The sequence below is a fragment of the Trichinella spiralis genome (assembly GCF_000181795.1).
Source record: "Trichinella spiralis strain ISS 195 chromosome Unknown Scfld5, whole genome shotgun sequence".
In the NCBI taxonomy this organism is placed as follows: Eukaryota; Metazoa; Nematoda; class Enoplea; order Trichinellida; family Trichinellidae; genus Trichinella; species Trichinella spiralis.
The window spans coordinates 301,315-314,928 of NW_003526944.1; the positions used below are offsets into that span (position 1 = coordinate 301,315).

The 13,614-nt window shown below is 28.8% G+C and overlaps 2 protein-coding genes across 2 annotated transcripts; both read right to left on the minus strand.

Moving 5' to 3' along the window:
* Nucleotides 1-21: 21 nt before the first annotated feature.
* Nucleotides 22-142, minus strand: Tsp_03735 (hypothetical protein; the record flags this gene model as incomplete). Its single annotated transcript, XM_003374492.1, has 1 exon — nucleotides 22-142. A coding segment is annotated over exon 1 (121 nt), but the record flags the coding sequence as incomplete, so codon positions are not given.
* A 5,398-nt stretch (nucleotides 143-5,540) lies between these two features.
* On the minus strand, nucleotides 5,541-5,744 carry Tsp_03736 (conserved domain protein). Its single transcript, XM_003374493.1, has one exon. It carries the CDS (start codon nucleotides 5,742-5,744, stop codon nucleotides 5,541-5,543), a length of 204 nt encoding a protein of 67 aa, XP_003374541.1.
* Between the last annotated feature and the right edge of the window lie 7,870 nt (nucleotides 5,745-13,614).

Below are 13,614 nucleotides of genomic sequence, written 5' to 3' on the forward strand. Positions count from 1 at the left end.
TGAGATCACGGGAGCTAGTACTCTCAGTGTTAGTTATCGGAGAAACGGAGATGTGCTTCGAAACGAAATCTATCTGATCAGTGTCGTCATGGATCCGCGAAGGTGTCGTCCGAGGTACGATTATCATCTTCCGAGATCGCATTTGTGTAGTCGTTTTCACATTTTCATTGCTCCATTCTTTAAACCTGTAATAATGATATTAAATCAAAATTGTCCTCACTTTATCACAAAGTAGAATTATAACAAATATAATCATTAAGTGCTATCTAATTAAAAAATAATTGTTTACATAATGAGTATACAAAGTTTTAAGAAAATGAAAAGCAGAAAAATGGAATACTTGTCAGTAATTCTGAAACCGACTTCAGCAGCTACTTAACGCCCGTAATGAACTCAGAGAACGTTGAAAGATGTTACTAATTGCCACGTAAATTAAACAAACAAACGCACCCTTACTGATGATAAGGCGCGTTATAGCAATAGTTATTTGCATAATGCAGCGTTAGAAACCGGTTTTTAGTGCGTTAGAACTTTTGGCTGAGGATAAATTTTCTTACGTCAGAAACCAAGTAGTTCAAATAAAGCTAATTTTAAGTGAGCTATTTTCTAGCAAAAGCTTGTTTATAATTAGTTCAACGTACATGTTAGCTATTGCACATTCTTATTCTATTTCGAACGACTATATTCTAATATCAGATAAATAATGTATACAGGGTGCTATTAAATCGAACTTAATTGTACAAAAATTTGTCGTTGATTAAGTCACCCATCATCTCATATTGATAATTCATAAAGAGTATATTCAGAAATTATGCTCAACATTGTGAAGTGATTACGACATAAAAGTAAAAAAACTGCCACTTACTGCCAATTGAGTCGTCTTCTCATTGTCGATGTTCATGCTCTTTGGATGTGGATTGAAAAATTATTTTTCAGAAATTATTCCAAAAAATAATAATGAATAAAAAGCAAATCTAGTGTTTGGCTTCAATGTTTGTCTTCAGTCAATTTTCCAATCAAAACGCTGGCCTACCATCCACGGACGGCCTCAAACTAAAATTATTTACAATATGTCAATAAAGCAAATTAACTCGCATGCAAATTTTTATTCTATCCATTGCTGCTGATAAATATCATAAGCGCACATTTTTCATTGCGCTTTATTTACTTAACTAATACACTCTGTTTGAGAAAAAAATTTAACTATAGCCGAACTCATTGCAGAAACACTAATTTCATCTTTATAACTAAGCGTATTTTAAATACTACAAGTCATATAAATACAAGAAATAAAATGCTATTTAATTCATTTTATAGTAAATGTTGACTTGCAAGAATAGAGAAAAAGCATTGAATTGAGAAAACAATTCAAATAGAGTAACAAACTAAACTACAGTACAGCTATTTGAAAATTCAAAAATGACCTTAACGTTTACAATTCAATCAAAATATAAACTATCTGGCAGAAAACGCCATAACAAAAACATTAACTTAGTCAAAACACTCCTTCGCATGTTTGAATTTGAAATTTGAAAATTCAAAAATGCCCTACATAAATGGAACTCATCCCAGAAAGCTATTCACCAAAATATAAGCAAACTGACTGTGCGATAACTGCGACAAAATTAGCTACATAAAAAGTTTAATTTACCTAATGTCTCTAATGATGCGAAATTGAAAAATAATATAATGTGTTAGTAAAGTTAAATAACTTTCTCCATGAAAAACACTATTTTGCATAATGGGAAGCACTGATCGCTTAGAGATATACGACCTGTTCTGTTCACAGTGAAATTCAATGCAAAAAGCAAGTACAAATTGAAAAACGGAACATATTCTACAGTTGTCTAGACGCCAGAGTTTAATAACAAACTGAAATTTCATTTTTTGACACATCTCACGGATGAACTATCATAATTGGGAATTTTGTCTTGTTTTTCAATTTTTGTGAATATTCAAATGCAACACTTAAATATAGTACTGTTCAAAACATGAGGAAAGTATGTTTTATCACTGAAATTTTACCTGGATGCAGTTTGGTTCACTTGTGTTTTTGCTACGCCACGCTACAGTTCATTCAAAATCACTCAAATGAAATTCACCACGGGTACAGACAACATTTGCTTTTGTCAGATTGGTCTCTTACTTTGCAACTTTCTTATCGGTGATTTGGCAATCAATAAACTGTATATTACAGTACTTTTAAATGAACCTGCATAATTTATTTTTACAGTATAGTTGAACTTAAAATAATTTTTCGCCGTTCCATATTTCAGCTGTTTGTTTACCAATCTATGCTTTCGATTCTGTGTTTCTATAAGAAAAAAAATGTCTGTACAATTGCGTCATAAATGTTAAAAAAACTTATAGAATTATGACATTCACATAAGCAAACAATGCATTAATTATCTCATTGAATTATGAATAGAATGTCAACTGCATCTGAAAAATTAAAAGCACTTAAATCATAAACATTACAATACGTTTTCCATTGACTGTTCGTGTACAGTTAGTCGACTGTAATGTACAATGAGTTGAATTATGTGCAATAATACCGACATTTAGCATATAGTCTATACAATCATATTACTATATTTGATTTGTGTTAATACAGCTGTATTTTGAAAGACGTTTCACAAGAATATGAAAAATGTTAAAAAGTTTATTTCACTGACGAAAAACAAATTTATTTATTGAATCACATCTCAGTATTCTACGTTTCATTGTGTGAGATCCATATTAACGTAATTATCAGTTCGATACTGTACCGCATTTTACTAATTCGCTCTTAATGATATCACTTTCCGATATCACGACGATCTGATCTGATTTGTTCAGGGTCCCAATCTCTGATGAAAATCAGGACGGTAGGCACAGAGAGCTTTTAGGCTGAGAAGTCAGCAGTTTCAGCAATAGAGTAGTTGTAAAGTAGCTTATTGTTCTTGCGCAATTCTAAATCATATAACGAATAATTAATTTACATGTAAATGAAATAAAGCAACAGAAAAATTTCAAACGGAAATTTTCTTACTTGAAATGGAAGAAGTTTTTCAAGTGGAAAAATGAACACTAATAATGCAAAGAAACTAAAATACCGAATGTTTAAAAATGCCGATTGTACAGAAAATAGTTGCTTAATGCAGTAATAAATTGCTGCGTGTACAAAGCAAAGCAGATATTTCTATCAAGCCGTTCAAAAAAGCTCATCCTTCGAAATTTAACATCAAGAAGCATATTTTCATAAGGAATTAAATGTTTTTATATTTCATTCCTTCATTTTTTTATAATATTTAAGACTTTTCTGCGTATTATATAGAACATAAAAATACGCCTACATACATAATCTGCAACAACTATAACTACAACAACGCTCTTACTCTTATTTGAACCGAAACAAGAATAATATTTTTAAGGTAAATGAAATTTTAAAGTCATTATTATAAAACTTAAAATTACCGCTGACCACTGACTGACTAATGTGTAATTTTTCTGGTATTATTAACGAAATCTTTTATGCAACAAAACTTTTACTTTAGCATTACAATAATAGGAAATTACTTTAACACAGAACGGTGAAAATTTTGAGAGCTGATGAGCAGCAATGCAAATGATCAAATAGGTCTAAGCAACGTAAAAATTTTGTATCAGGCGAGAGTTGACAAAAATTGTTGGTGTCTTTCATTCATTTTAAATGCAAATTAGGTAATATTACGCAACTCGACACAGCAGATTCATAGTAAGTGGTTTCTTTTTTATAAATAAGTGAAAATAACAAACACGTAAACGATAAAAAATTGATACATAAGTTGTAATAATTATTGTGATATGCATTTATGCACCTTATTTATTGTATAATGATGCATTATACAATTTCTAAGGTATTGCAATGATCATTACAATAATTTTCTTATTTAAAAGCATTGTTATTTTGCACATGATTTTTTATAAGTAAAATTGTCCATGCACACCGTTGTTACTTGGTTTGGCTTTTCGTTGCTTGCGTTGCAGACGTCTCCCTCGTACAAATTCAATGGCAGTTAGCTAATCTGCATTTCTTGGACATAAAAATATGGTTTTTATAAATTGTACTATTACGCCACAGGCATTTTTTGCACCATATTTGCCCCCAGAGGTTTATGTATTTTTTACCTCTGAGGTTTAGCCTGGGATTTGGAAATTTCTGGGCGATTTTTTTGGAATTTGTTACAGTGCATTTTTGGCAAGTTTTCCAACGCCAAAGCAATGATTGCACAGTTTCGCAAATTTACGTACATTTGTTAAGGAAAATAATCTTACAATTTGTGAAAAATCGTTTTCATTATTTGCAACAACAATTTAATAAACATATATACTAGCTGTTTCACTAATGCAACATTCTTCAACAAATGTGATGCTGTGATGAATTAATTCAACATAATTTATTTTATGTGCCATCAAAATTCATTTCATTCAAAAGTTTATTTACAGCAAAACTGTGGAAAATTTATAATAAAACAATATTCAAACACAGAAAAAGAAAATAAAGCTGTATCAATAAAAAATTAAAAAAGTAATAAACTCGAAAAATTCCATTTCATTTCACAAGCTGCCAGTTGTTCTTCAGGAAATATAAACTCGGCATTCGTTCTAACAATTACCTATCATAATAAACATCAATCGCAATTCTATTAAAAATTTGCTTCATTTCAACATCAAAAAATGTTTCAAAAATTTGAAATAATCAAAAGTAAATTGTATTATAAACGTAAAAGTTAATAATAAAAAAAGCACTTTTCACATTTGTCAGCTTTTCATATTACTTGTGTCCATTTATCGTGTGCACTGAATCGCATTATACGTTGATCTGGAATTTCCTAAACTTTTACAACTACTATAAAAATAAACTGTCATATAGAATAAAAAACTTTTTGGATGTAAGAACAATGAGGAACGTAACAAACCGAAACATAATACTGCATTAAACAGTTAATGTTGTAAGAACTCATCATGAATATGTTGGGAAAGAACTACCTATTGGTTTAAGTATTTGTTAAATGAACATGAAGAATAAATAAAATAAATTTATTTTTCATTTCAGCATGCAAACATGTTCGAACTGAATAATACATGAGCCGGGCATTCATTTTAGGTAACCTTATTTTCAAAAGCAGGTAAATATACCAAGAAACTTCCTTTACAAACCCACATTTCACAAAATGCACGGTATCAAAAAAATGCCATAACAAAGTACATGAAATTAAAGTGAGTAAAGAACAAATATATAATTAGTAAACAGAAAACAAAATAAACTTGTCGTGTAAATTGTTCTTCATTTCAAATAGAGCCAAATTTCAAAATATTATTTGGGGAACTCTATATCTGATGGCTCAATAAGTTAAGATATACTAACGAAACATTTTTCGTAAAATAATCGAAGTGAAAACATATAATTCTAATAAAATGAAGATTACAAATGTCGAAATAAGATGTAAAGCACAAATATTAAAATTTTCCTGTCAAACAAAACGTAAAAAACGTACTAATCGAAGAGTCGTGATAATCTAATTCGTTTTAGCAGCTGTAGTGTCATTTCCTTCTTTCTTCTTTTGTTTCTGTCGCATAATTTCTGCATCTCTTTCACGGCGCTTTTCCATACTGACGCCCTTGTTTCCGCTCTTTTCCGATGCAGCTTGATTTTTCTGCTGTTGTCGCTGTTTCTTCTGTGCTTTTTCTCGGGCAAGATCACGTTGATTTCCGCGAGTCATGATAAGTGGAAAATTAACTGAATTCCGGCAGCAAACAAAAAGAGCACGTATTTTTAAACATATAAATATAAACAAGGAAATGTGTGTAAGTGCTTATGTAGATATGCACGAATGGAATCACACACACGTCTGTATATTGCCTTCGCTTCAGATGAACACAAACGGCGACAATTACAGTATAACAGTATATAAATATTCAGGTTAGTGTCATAAAGACGGTACAAGCAATACTTTCTCTGCTTCAGTAAATAAAAGAAAATAATCAAACGTACATTAATTGAATATATTACAGAAATAAATATAATATAATATAATATAACTCCATTTCTTCGTTTCTTATGTTTTTTGTTCCTTCTTATGAAAATTATCCTGTGCAAAACGCACTAAGTATAATAAATGTCATTATTGACAAATGCACAATAACGATTCTTTTATATCGTGATTATAAAATGGATTAATCAAGGAATATATGTCGAATTGGAATACTTGACATGATTGTAACAGTACTATTACTGATCAAAGTAAGCGAAAGAAAAACGAAGCATTAATTCTTTAAATACAAAAGAGCAAATATGCAATAAAATAAAAAGAAACAATAGATCATATTTTTATTGTTCATCATACTTCTTTTGTTTGCCTTTTCACACCATTTATGGTTCTTGTAATTTATTTTCATTTATATTTATTTCAAAAATGTTAAAATTGTGTTATGCATTCAGTTTCTTGTTTTCAATTTCTTTGCTGAACGCTGTGTACGCTTCTCTGTTACGTAATTGCTTTGTGAGATTAAAACTTATTGATAATTTAAAAAAGAACCACCTATTTATACCGGATGAGAGTTACTTGAAATTTCAATAATAACAAATACATACAAAGGTGCATTGAGTTAGTTTCGAAAGTTTTACAAGTATTTATCGAATAATAATCATGACAACTTATGCATGTTGCAAAAGTTAGAAAAGTTAGAATAATTATGAAAAAAAATACCTAAAATTCAATAACATTGACGTATGTTTTAAATTTTATCAGAAACAGAGTTGAACTGATAAGCTGATTCCGTAATGAAAAATTAGAAGTTTCTAAATTTATCATTTTAACAACTATCAAAAAAATATTATCAATTTTTGGATACTGCTGTTGCATATTCACAGTATCTAAAATTTCAACAGTGAGTAAAACTGCATCAATCTATCACAGTAGTTCTGTGGTCATTTAACTTATTATTTTCAAACTCCACAGAAAATTCAAACGTTCATGAATAAATTTTAAAATGCTATGCCCAAGTAATATGCAAAAGTGAAAAAGTTGATTAACGTGATAAAATATTCAAAATTAATTGACAATGACTTTAAAGAAGTTTGAATTTTTTACGTTTAAAGCAATTTATATCTTGTGCAGTAGAAATTTATTTCAACAACAAATATTTAAAAATGAAAATGATGCCAGGAAATTGTTATTTTTAAATTTTAATAAAATATTGGGCTGTGGATGTGGACGTGTGCGAGCGTGAATGTGAGCGTTTGCGAATTGTTGTAAAGTAATAAAATATAAAAAGCAGTTTCTTTGACAAAATTAATCAATACTGAAGGCGCAAGCAATTCCGGTAAGAAATAAAAGAGTCTTTGAGCAGCTGTCCAACACGTTTAAACATACCCTTGGACTATGGAAGAATCAAGAATCAACCATTTCCCAATTGTTGCTTTCTTAGCAAAACGTGAGCAAAGTAAGAAAAAGTGTAGTAAACTAACCAACCGATTTTATAGAAATTCCAGCTGTGCAGCAACAAAAGTTTATCAGAGTAATGCACTTCAAATTGCTGCCTAGTTGAGCTGACCAATCAAAGTCATCAGTATATTTCTTTTATCCACAGATTCATCTCAAACACTTTTCATATTAAACAACGAGATGCACAAATATAGAAATCACAATACAAGTTCCAAAGGAACTGTTTCAAAAATGTAACAACTTATTTACTGCCATACAACAATACAGCAACCAAAATGTATTACACATTGTAGGCAATGTCTCGAAAAGAGCGGTAAGTAATGTGCTTTTTCTTTTTTTACGATATCTGATGATTGCTATGTTTATTTACTGAATCAGTCAATATACAAGAAAATATTAAAAAATTATGAAACATTTCAACATTAAGGAAAAACATTTTGTATAGCAACTGACGTTCGGTAGTATGAGCATTACCTTGCATAAATCAAATTAATTGCTTGAATTTCAAAAAGTTCTTCTAATTTGCTTAGGAATTCCTTAACTTTAAGAATTAGAGAATTTGTTTACCTTAATAATTTGATGTGTAATTTGTGAACATTATCACATGAATTAAAATAAATTATGGAAACAATTTTATTGTAAAATCACTGCAGTATGTAATATATACATCTCTTACTCACACGTAATTATTTTATTTACTTCAAAAATAAATCAAACACAAGTTGTTGATGAGAATTTAAACTGAAAAGTTTATAAAAGTTACTATTGCCCAACACACTGTCTCATTTCAGAAAGTAAAAAGCAGCATAAAACTGGAATAAAAATGTCTTACATTTACGATTTAAGCAAACTGAATTGCATTAAAATTAAATTACTGATATAAACTTATAATTTGCGCATGAAATTAAATGTAAGCAGCCTTCAATTCAAAATCATCGACCAGGCTCTGGGCTGCAGATATTCTCAAATAAGCATGATTTTCCTGTTAGCATATCATTGCGCAGATGGTAAAATATTTAATGTACATTGATTACTTTTATATAAGTTTATGTAAAAAAATAATAAGAACTCAAATTTCAAATTTAGTGAAACTTTTGTTAAAGAAAAATTATTACTTGAACAGCACATTTCATGCCCGTATACAATTCACATTCATTTGAGCAGATAAAAGAACTGAAGATAATAATAAAAATACTTGAGGAATAGATCAGCGAAAAATGCTTATAATTACGAATATATGGATTCAGCAGCAGTATGCTTCAGTGGAAAAGCAAAGGCAATTAAGTGAGAGCTGTGAAAAGCAGAGTGTAAAAAGAAAATTAGCTATCCTTTTCCTTATAAACATTGTCCAGTAACTCAACTTGAATTTAATTTGAAAAATAGATCAACCATATAAAATAATCATTTTTTACAAATTTAAAAATTTTTAACAAATTTTAAGTTGCCTTCATAATGAAAAGATCATTTTACAAAAGCAAATTCATTGCCAACGGCACATTATAGAAGCAGTTCATTCTTACATTCATTTGGGAAACGTTTGGCTGTATTAAATTTATAAAAATAAGCATCAGCTAATTACTAGATTTATATTATTTAAAATCAGTCAACAGATTGCAATACTCTTCATTCCATGATAAGTAAAAATCAGAAAGGTACAACAACGTGAAACTGCTGACAATTGCTTTCATTTTCAATTGAAATAATTTTGCTTAAAAACAAACAATAAGAAAATGACATATTAATAATATTTTCACAGCTCACAAAAGTCATTTTTCCACAAAAGAAAACTCAGTTTATTTCTTTTAATCAAAATTCAACATGCAAGCTTAACTGAAATGGAGTGCATGCAATTTCTAGCGTCTCTGATGAAATTAGCATGTTCATAAAAAATAAGAAATAATGATTAGCTAACCAAAATCAGGGAATGAATGAATAATGTCTGAAATTGGTTAACATTTGCATTGTGTTTTTACGTACTGTTTAATGCCACATATTGATCTTATTTTAACGAAATAATTTGACATGTTCCAGTCAGTCGAATATAAAAATACAAAGAGCTACAAGCAATCAATCGAAATAAAAATATTTTAAACAATTCTTTGTTTTCTTTCGCGTCTTATTAGCTCTATACAAGTATAAGTATGCAGTACATGTGGCATAAATATAGCTTCTCTGCATTATCGAGGTAAGAACTTGTTAATAATATATGCAACATTCATTTCATTTTTTGAACATGAAAGGAAAACGTTTTTAAATTTTTAATAAAACCATTCCAATAATTAATGAAAATTTAACTGAAAAAGAACAAGAGTCAACAACCCTGCTGACATGCAAAAAAGATGCAATTTCAACAGTTTTATCTAATAATTAAAAACCATTTATTTCAAAATTGCGTACTTTGAGTAAATTATAAAAATATCTTCCATAAGTAAATCTGTAACGCAGCAACTATTGTCATTATACAAATAATGATAAATATCAATAAAATCATAAATTTCTCACCATTAACGCATAGAATAATATTCCCCGCTTTCATTTTGTTATTCTATTATAATTTAAGCAATATAATTTAGTAAAATTTTCTATTCAAGATCTATTAACTATATAATTGTACATTATGTTCAAATAACGACTAGAACTGCAATCTGATTAGTCATGATTTAATCCTCAACAGTACTAGCAACCAAAGCAGTTATAAGCAATACAGCTATTTTCCGCAAAACCCTACTACAAGTTATCATCATCATTATTAATTTGTACTAGTTACCATACATTATTAGCAAGTACAGTAAAATCATTGACCAACAGCTCACATTTTATATAACAACACTGCACAAAAATAAAGCCAATTTCAATTTTTATGCATTTTTTCAGTTATAAAACAAAATGCTCTTCATATTTAATCCTTAACATCAATTATGATTCAACAACAACACAGTAAAAATTCTTTTACCTTAAATTATAATATAACAGCACAGAAAATCTGCTTCTAAATGCTATCTTGTTTCAAATTCAGTAATTTAAATTTCACGCGTAACACCGATTTGCCTTAACATAACAGCTGACCACATCATACATACAAAAGGTTACATCTAAAAGCATCAACCACTAAAATTATACATTAATGCATGTTACTCCATGCATCAAAATTGATAACTTTCTTGATAAATTTTTTTGACATGTTTAGCGACTTGCAAACTTCATTTCTAAAAATAACGATTCTCATATTAAGAGGCTCTTATTATTTCAGATTCCTCTCTGTTTCAAGTGCTTCCAAAATGATGCAATTATCAACAAAATTAATTAAAATTAATAAAAAAGAAAATATCCTTTCCACAAACTATAACGCAAATCCTTTAAACATATTCTAACTTGCAGCTTAAAACTTTAATAAGCTGAATTCAATGCAAAACGAACTAAAACATTAGGCTGAATTTTCCTCACCAATAACAATAACAGATTGGTTTTAACGAATAACAACTGCATATTATTACTGAATCAGTATTCAGTAAATATATTTTCTTTTACTGCTAAAAATAAAAAGTAATTTACAATCTTAAAAAGATTGAAATTTTGAGATTTCAGCATTTTAGAAAAATGTTGTCATACTTGATTAATATACATATTAAAATTCAAAATTCATTTTCTCAAGATGAAATTTCACTATTCTACTAACTTTGTAGAGCAGACGTGCTAAAAACATTCCACTCTTGCCCATTGCTCCTAATATGAACGAACGTCGTTAGTGTTAATTAGTTTAAAGTCAAAAGTAGGGTGGATATTTAATTACTAGTCAAAGAACGAGAAAAGATCATGATTAGGTGATCAAAAAGATTGTCAATACTTAAATTTCTCCAAAATGTTTTGCACTTTGAGCATTAAAATTGAAATGAATGATGAATTTTCATGCTTAAGGAAAAACTATATTTACCCATTGGCCAATTTGATCTGAAATCTAAAATATAAGACGCCACCAAAATTCCCAAAATTTTTTTTATAAAACCTACATAATCACTGAGCCATTACACACAAAAAATTGCTAACGAAAATCTGCACCCAAATCCGTTCAACCAGCAATCGTTTTAAAAGATCCATTATTACGTTATTTTCTAATTATTTCATATCCTTGGTTACAGCATTCTTCGTTTCGCTACATTCCAAATTAAAAATGAACTTCAAATTTAAAAAAATATTTTAAAAATCAAGCTTTTACTTATTAATTATTCTACTAATGAGAAATGAAATATTTAACAATAATAACAAAGGGAGGAAAAAAGTACGCAGACTGACTGAATAAAGAATTTGTCAAAAAAGCAAATATTTACATGAGGAAGTTTTATGCATCATACCAAGCCTCAGAATGAACCCCACCAGCCTTGGTATTTAGCACTAGAAAGATAATGGGTATTGGTTGTAAAAAATAATGAATTTCACATCTTTTCTGTCGCTGTATACACATAATGTTATTTCACATGCGTTTGGCTAATCATCAGTCAAACTGGGCACCAAAAATCAAAATTCAAAGATATCCTCACCATTAATACTTGTCCAATTTTTTGAAGATATCCATTAGCTATATACTGCTATTTAACTGTAAAACGTAGTTATCAATGAATGGTTGATTAAATGTACTCATGCATTAAACTTGTAGTAATCAATGAAGTACTACTATTATTACTCCAACAGTTTTGAAATTTTTTCACCTGTAGTATGAATGTCTCTTTGTGGAAATTTATATATTTAAACGTTTTTATGCTAAAAACAAAATCCCTATAATTTTCATTACAACATCAAACAAATTTTATTACAAACAGAGCTACAATTATAGAAAGAACATGATGCTTTCAGTTAGTAATACCTTTGAGCGGAATTAATACCCAATAAATAATTCAGACTTCTTGAGTGGTAAAATATTCATTTTTCTCTAAAATAATGTCACAAATCCAATTTTCACCGTTAACAACAGAGAAAAGTGTGAAAGCAAATAAAATGCAAATGACCTGATGATAATTACCACTCACTAGAAAACATATATCATGGAACTGCTATTATGTGTAAAATCAATTTTTTATCACAATAATAGATTTTTTTCTCATGGCTGCTTTGATGAATATTAAATAACTGAAATACCAAGAGGAAAATACAAATGCATTATTATTTTCAGATCATTTACATAAAATAAACAAGATAAATTTCTCAAGATATCGACAACCATGCATAACTTTCATGTTAATAAATTTAGTTATTAATTTAGCATTTAAATTACCTGATTTTCGTAATAAATATTTTCATGTATGATGAATACAATAAAATAATGCCGATTAAATAATTTTCAACAATGCCTGCTTTGCTTAATACGGTGAACATATTTTAAAAATTATCATGACAATTCATCAGCTGAACAGCTTAGTTTTGTATCTGATAACTGCTAGCAGAAACAAAATCTTATTAGCCATCAGAATTTATAAGTCCCAAATTTTCGCTTGAAATTATAAATAACTGAGCACGCTAAATCTAGATTAATCATCAAAGAAACTATCATATACTATACATAATTTGTGCAATTAGTATCAGTATGAATTCAGTATGAAGGTGCGCTTCTTTAAAATCAGAAAAAAGCTTTTCATTAGACAAGAAAAGAAAAAATAACTAATACTGAAATCAATTTAAACAATATTTGCTTTTATAATTATTCAAATTATGCTTCGTGCTGTTAAATTCAAATCGTTAACTGCTAAATTGCATGCAACATTACAAAAGAAGCAAACTAAATATCTAAAAATAATATCCATATAAAACACGTTACACTGGCATTTATTATGGCAAAAAGGAAGAATTTTCCCTTTTTCACAAAGCACTATTGTCAAATTGCCTCTGCACTTTGAATACCAGCTGGACAGCCAGCATCAACATTAATCAATTACTTTGAAAGATTTCCACTAAAATTGACATTATCTATTTCTTTTCAACAATCACTGAAAAAAATTTAAATGTACATTTATTAATCAAGAACATTAAATATCCACCATTAAAATACAATACTAAAAGCTATTTCAAAAACTCGAACTATTAAAAAAACAATACCATTACGTTGCATATGTGCGAATAGGTGTATGTATAATAAAATTTACAATGTCTATATTCA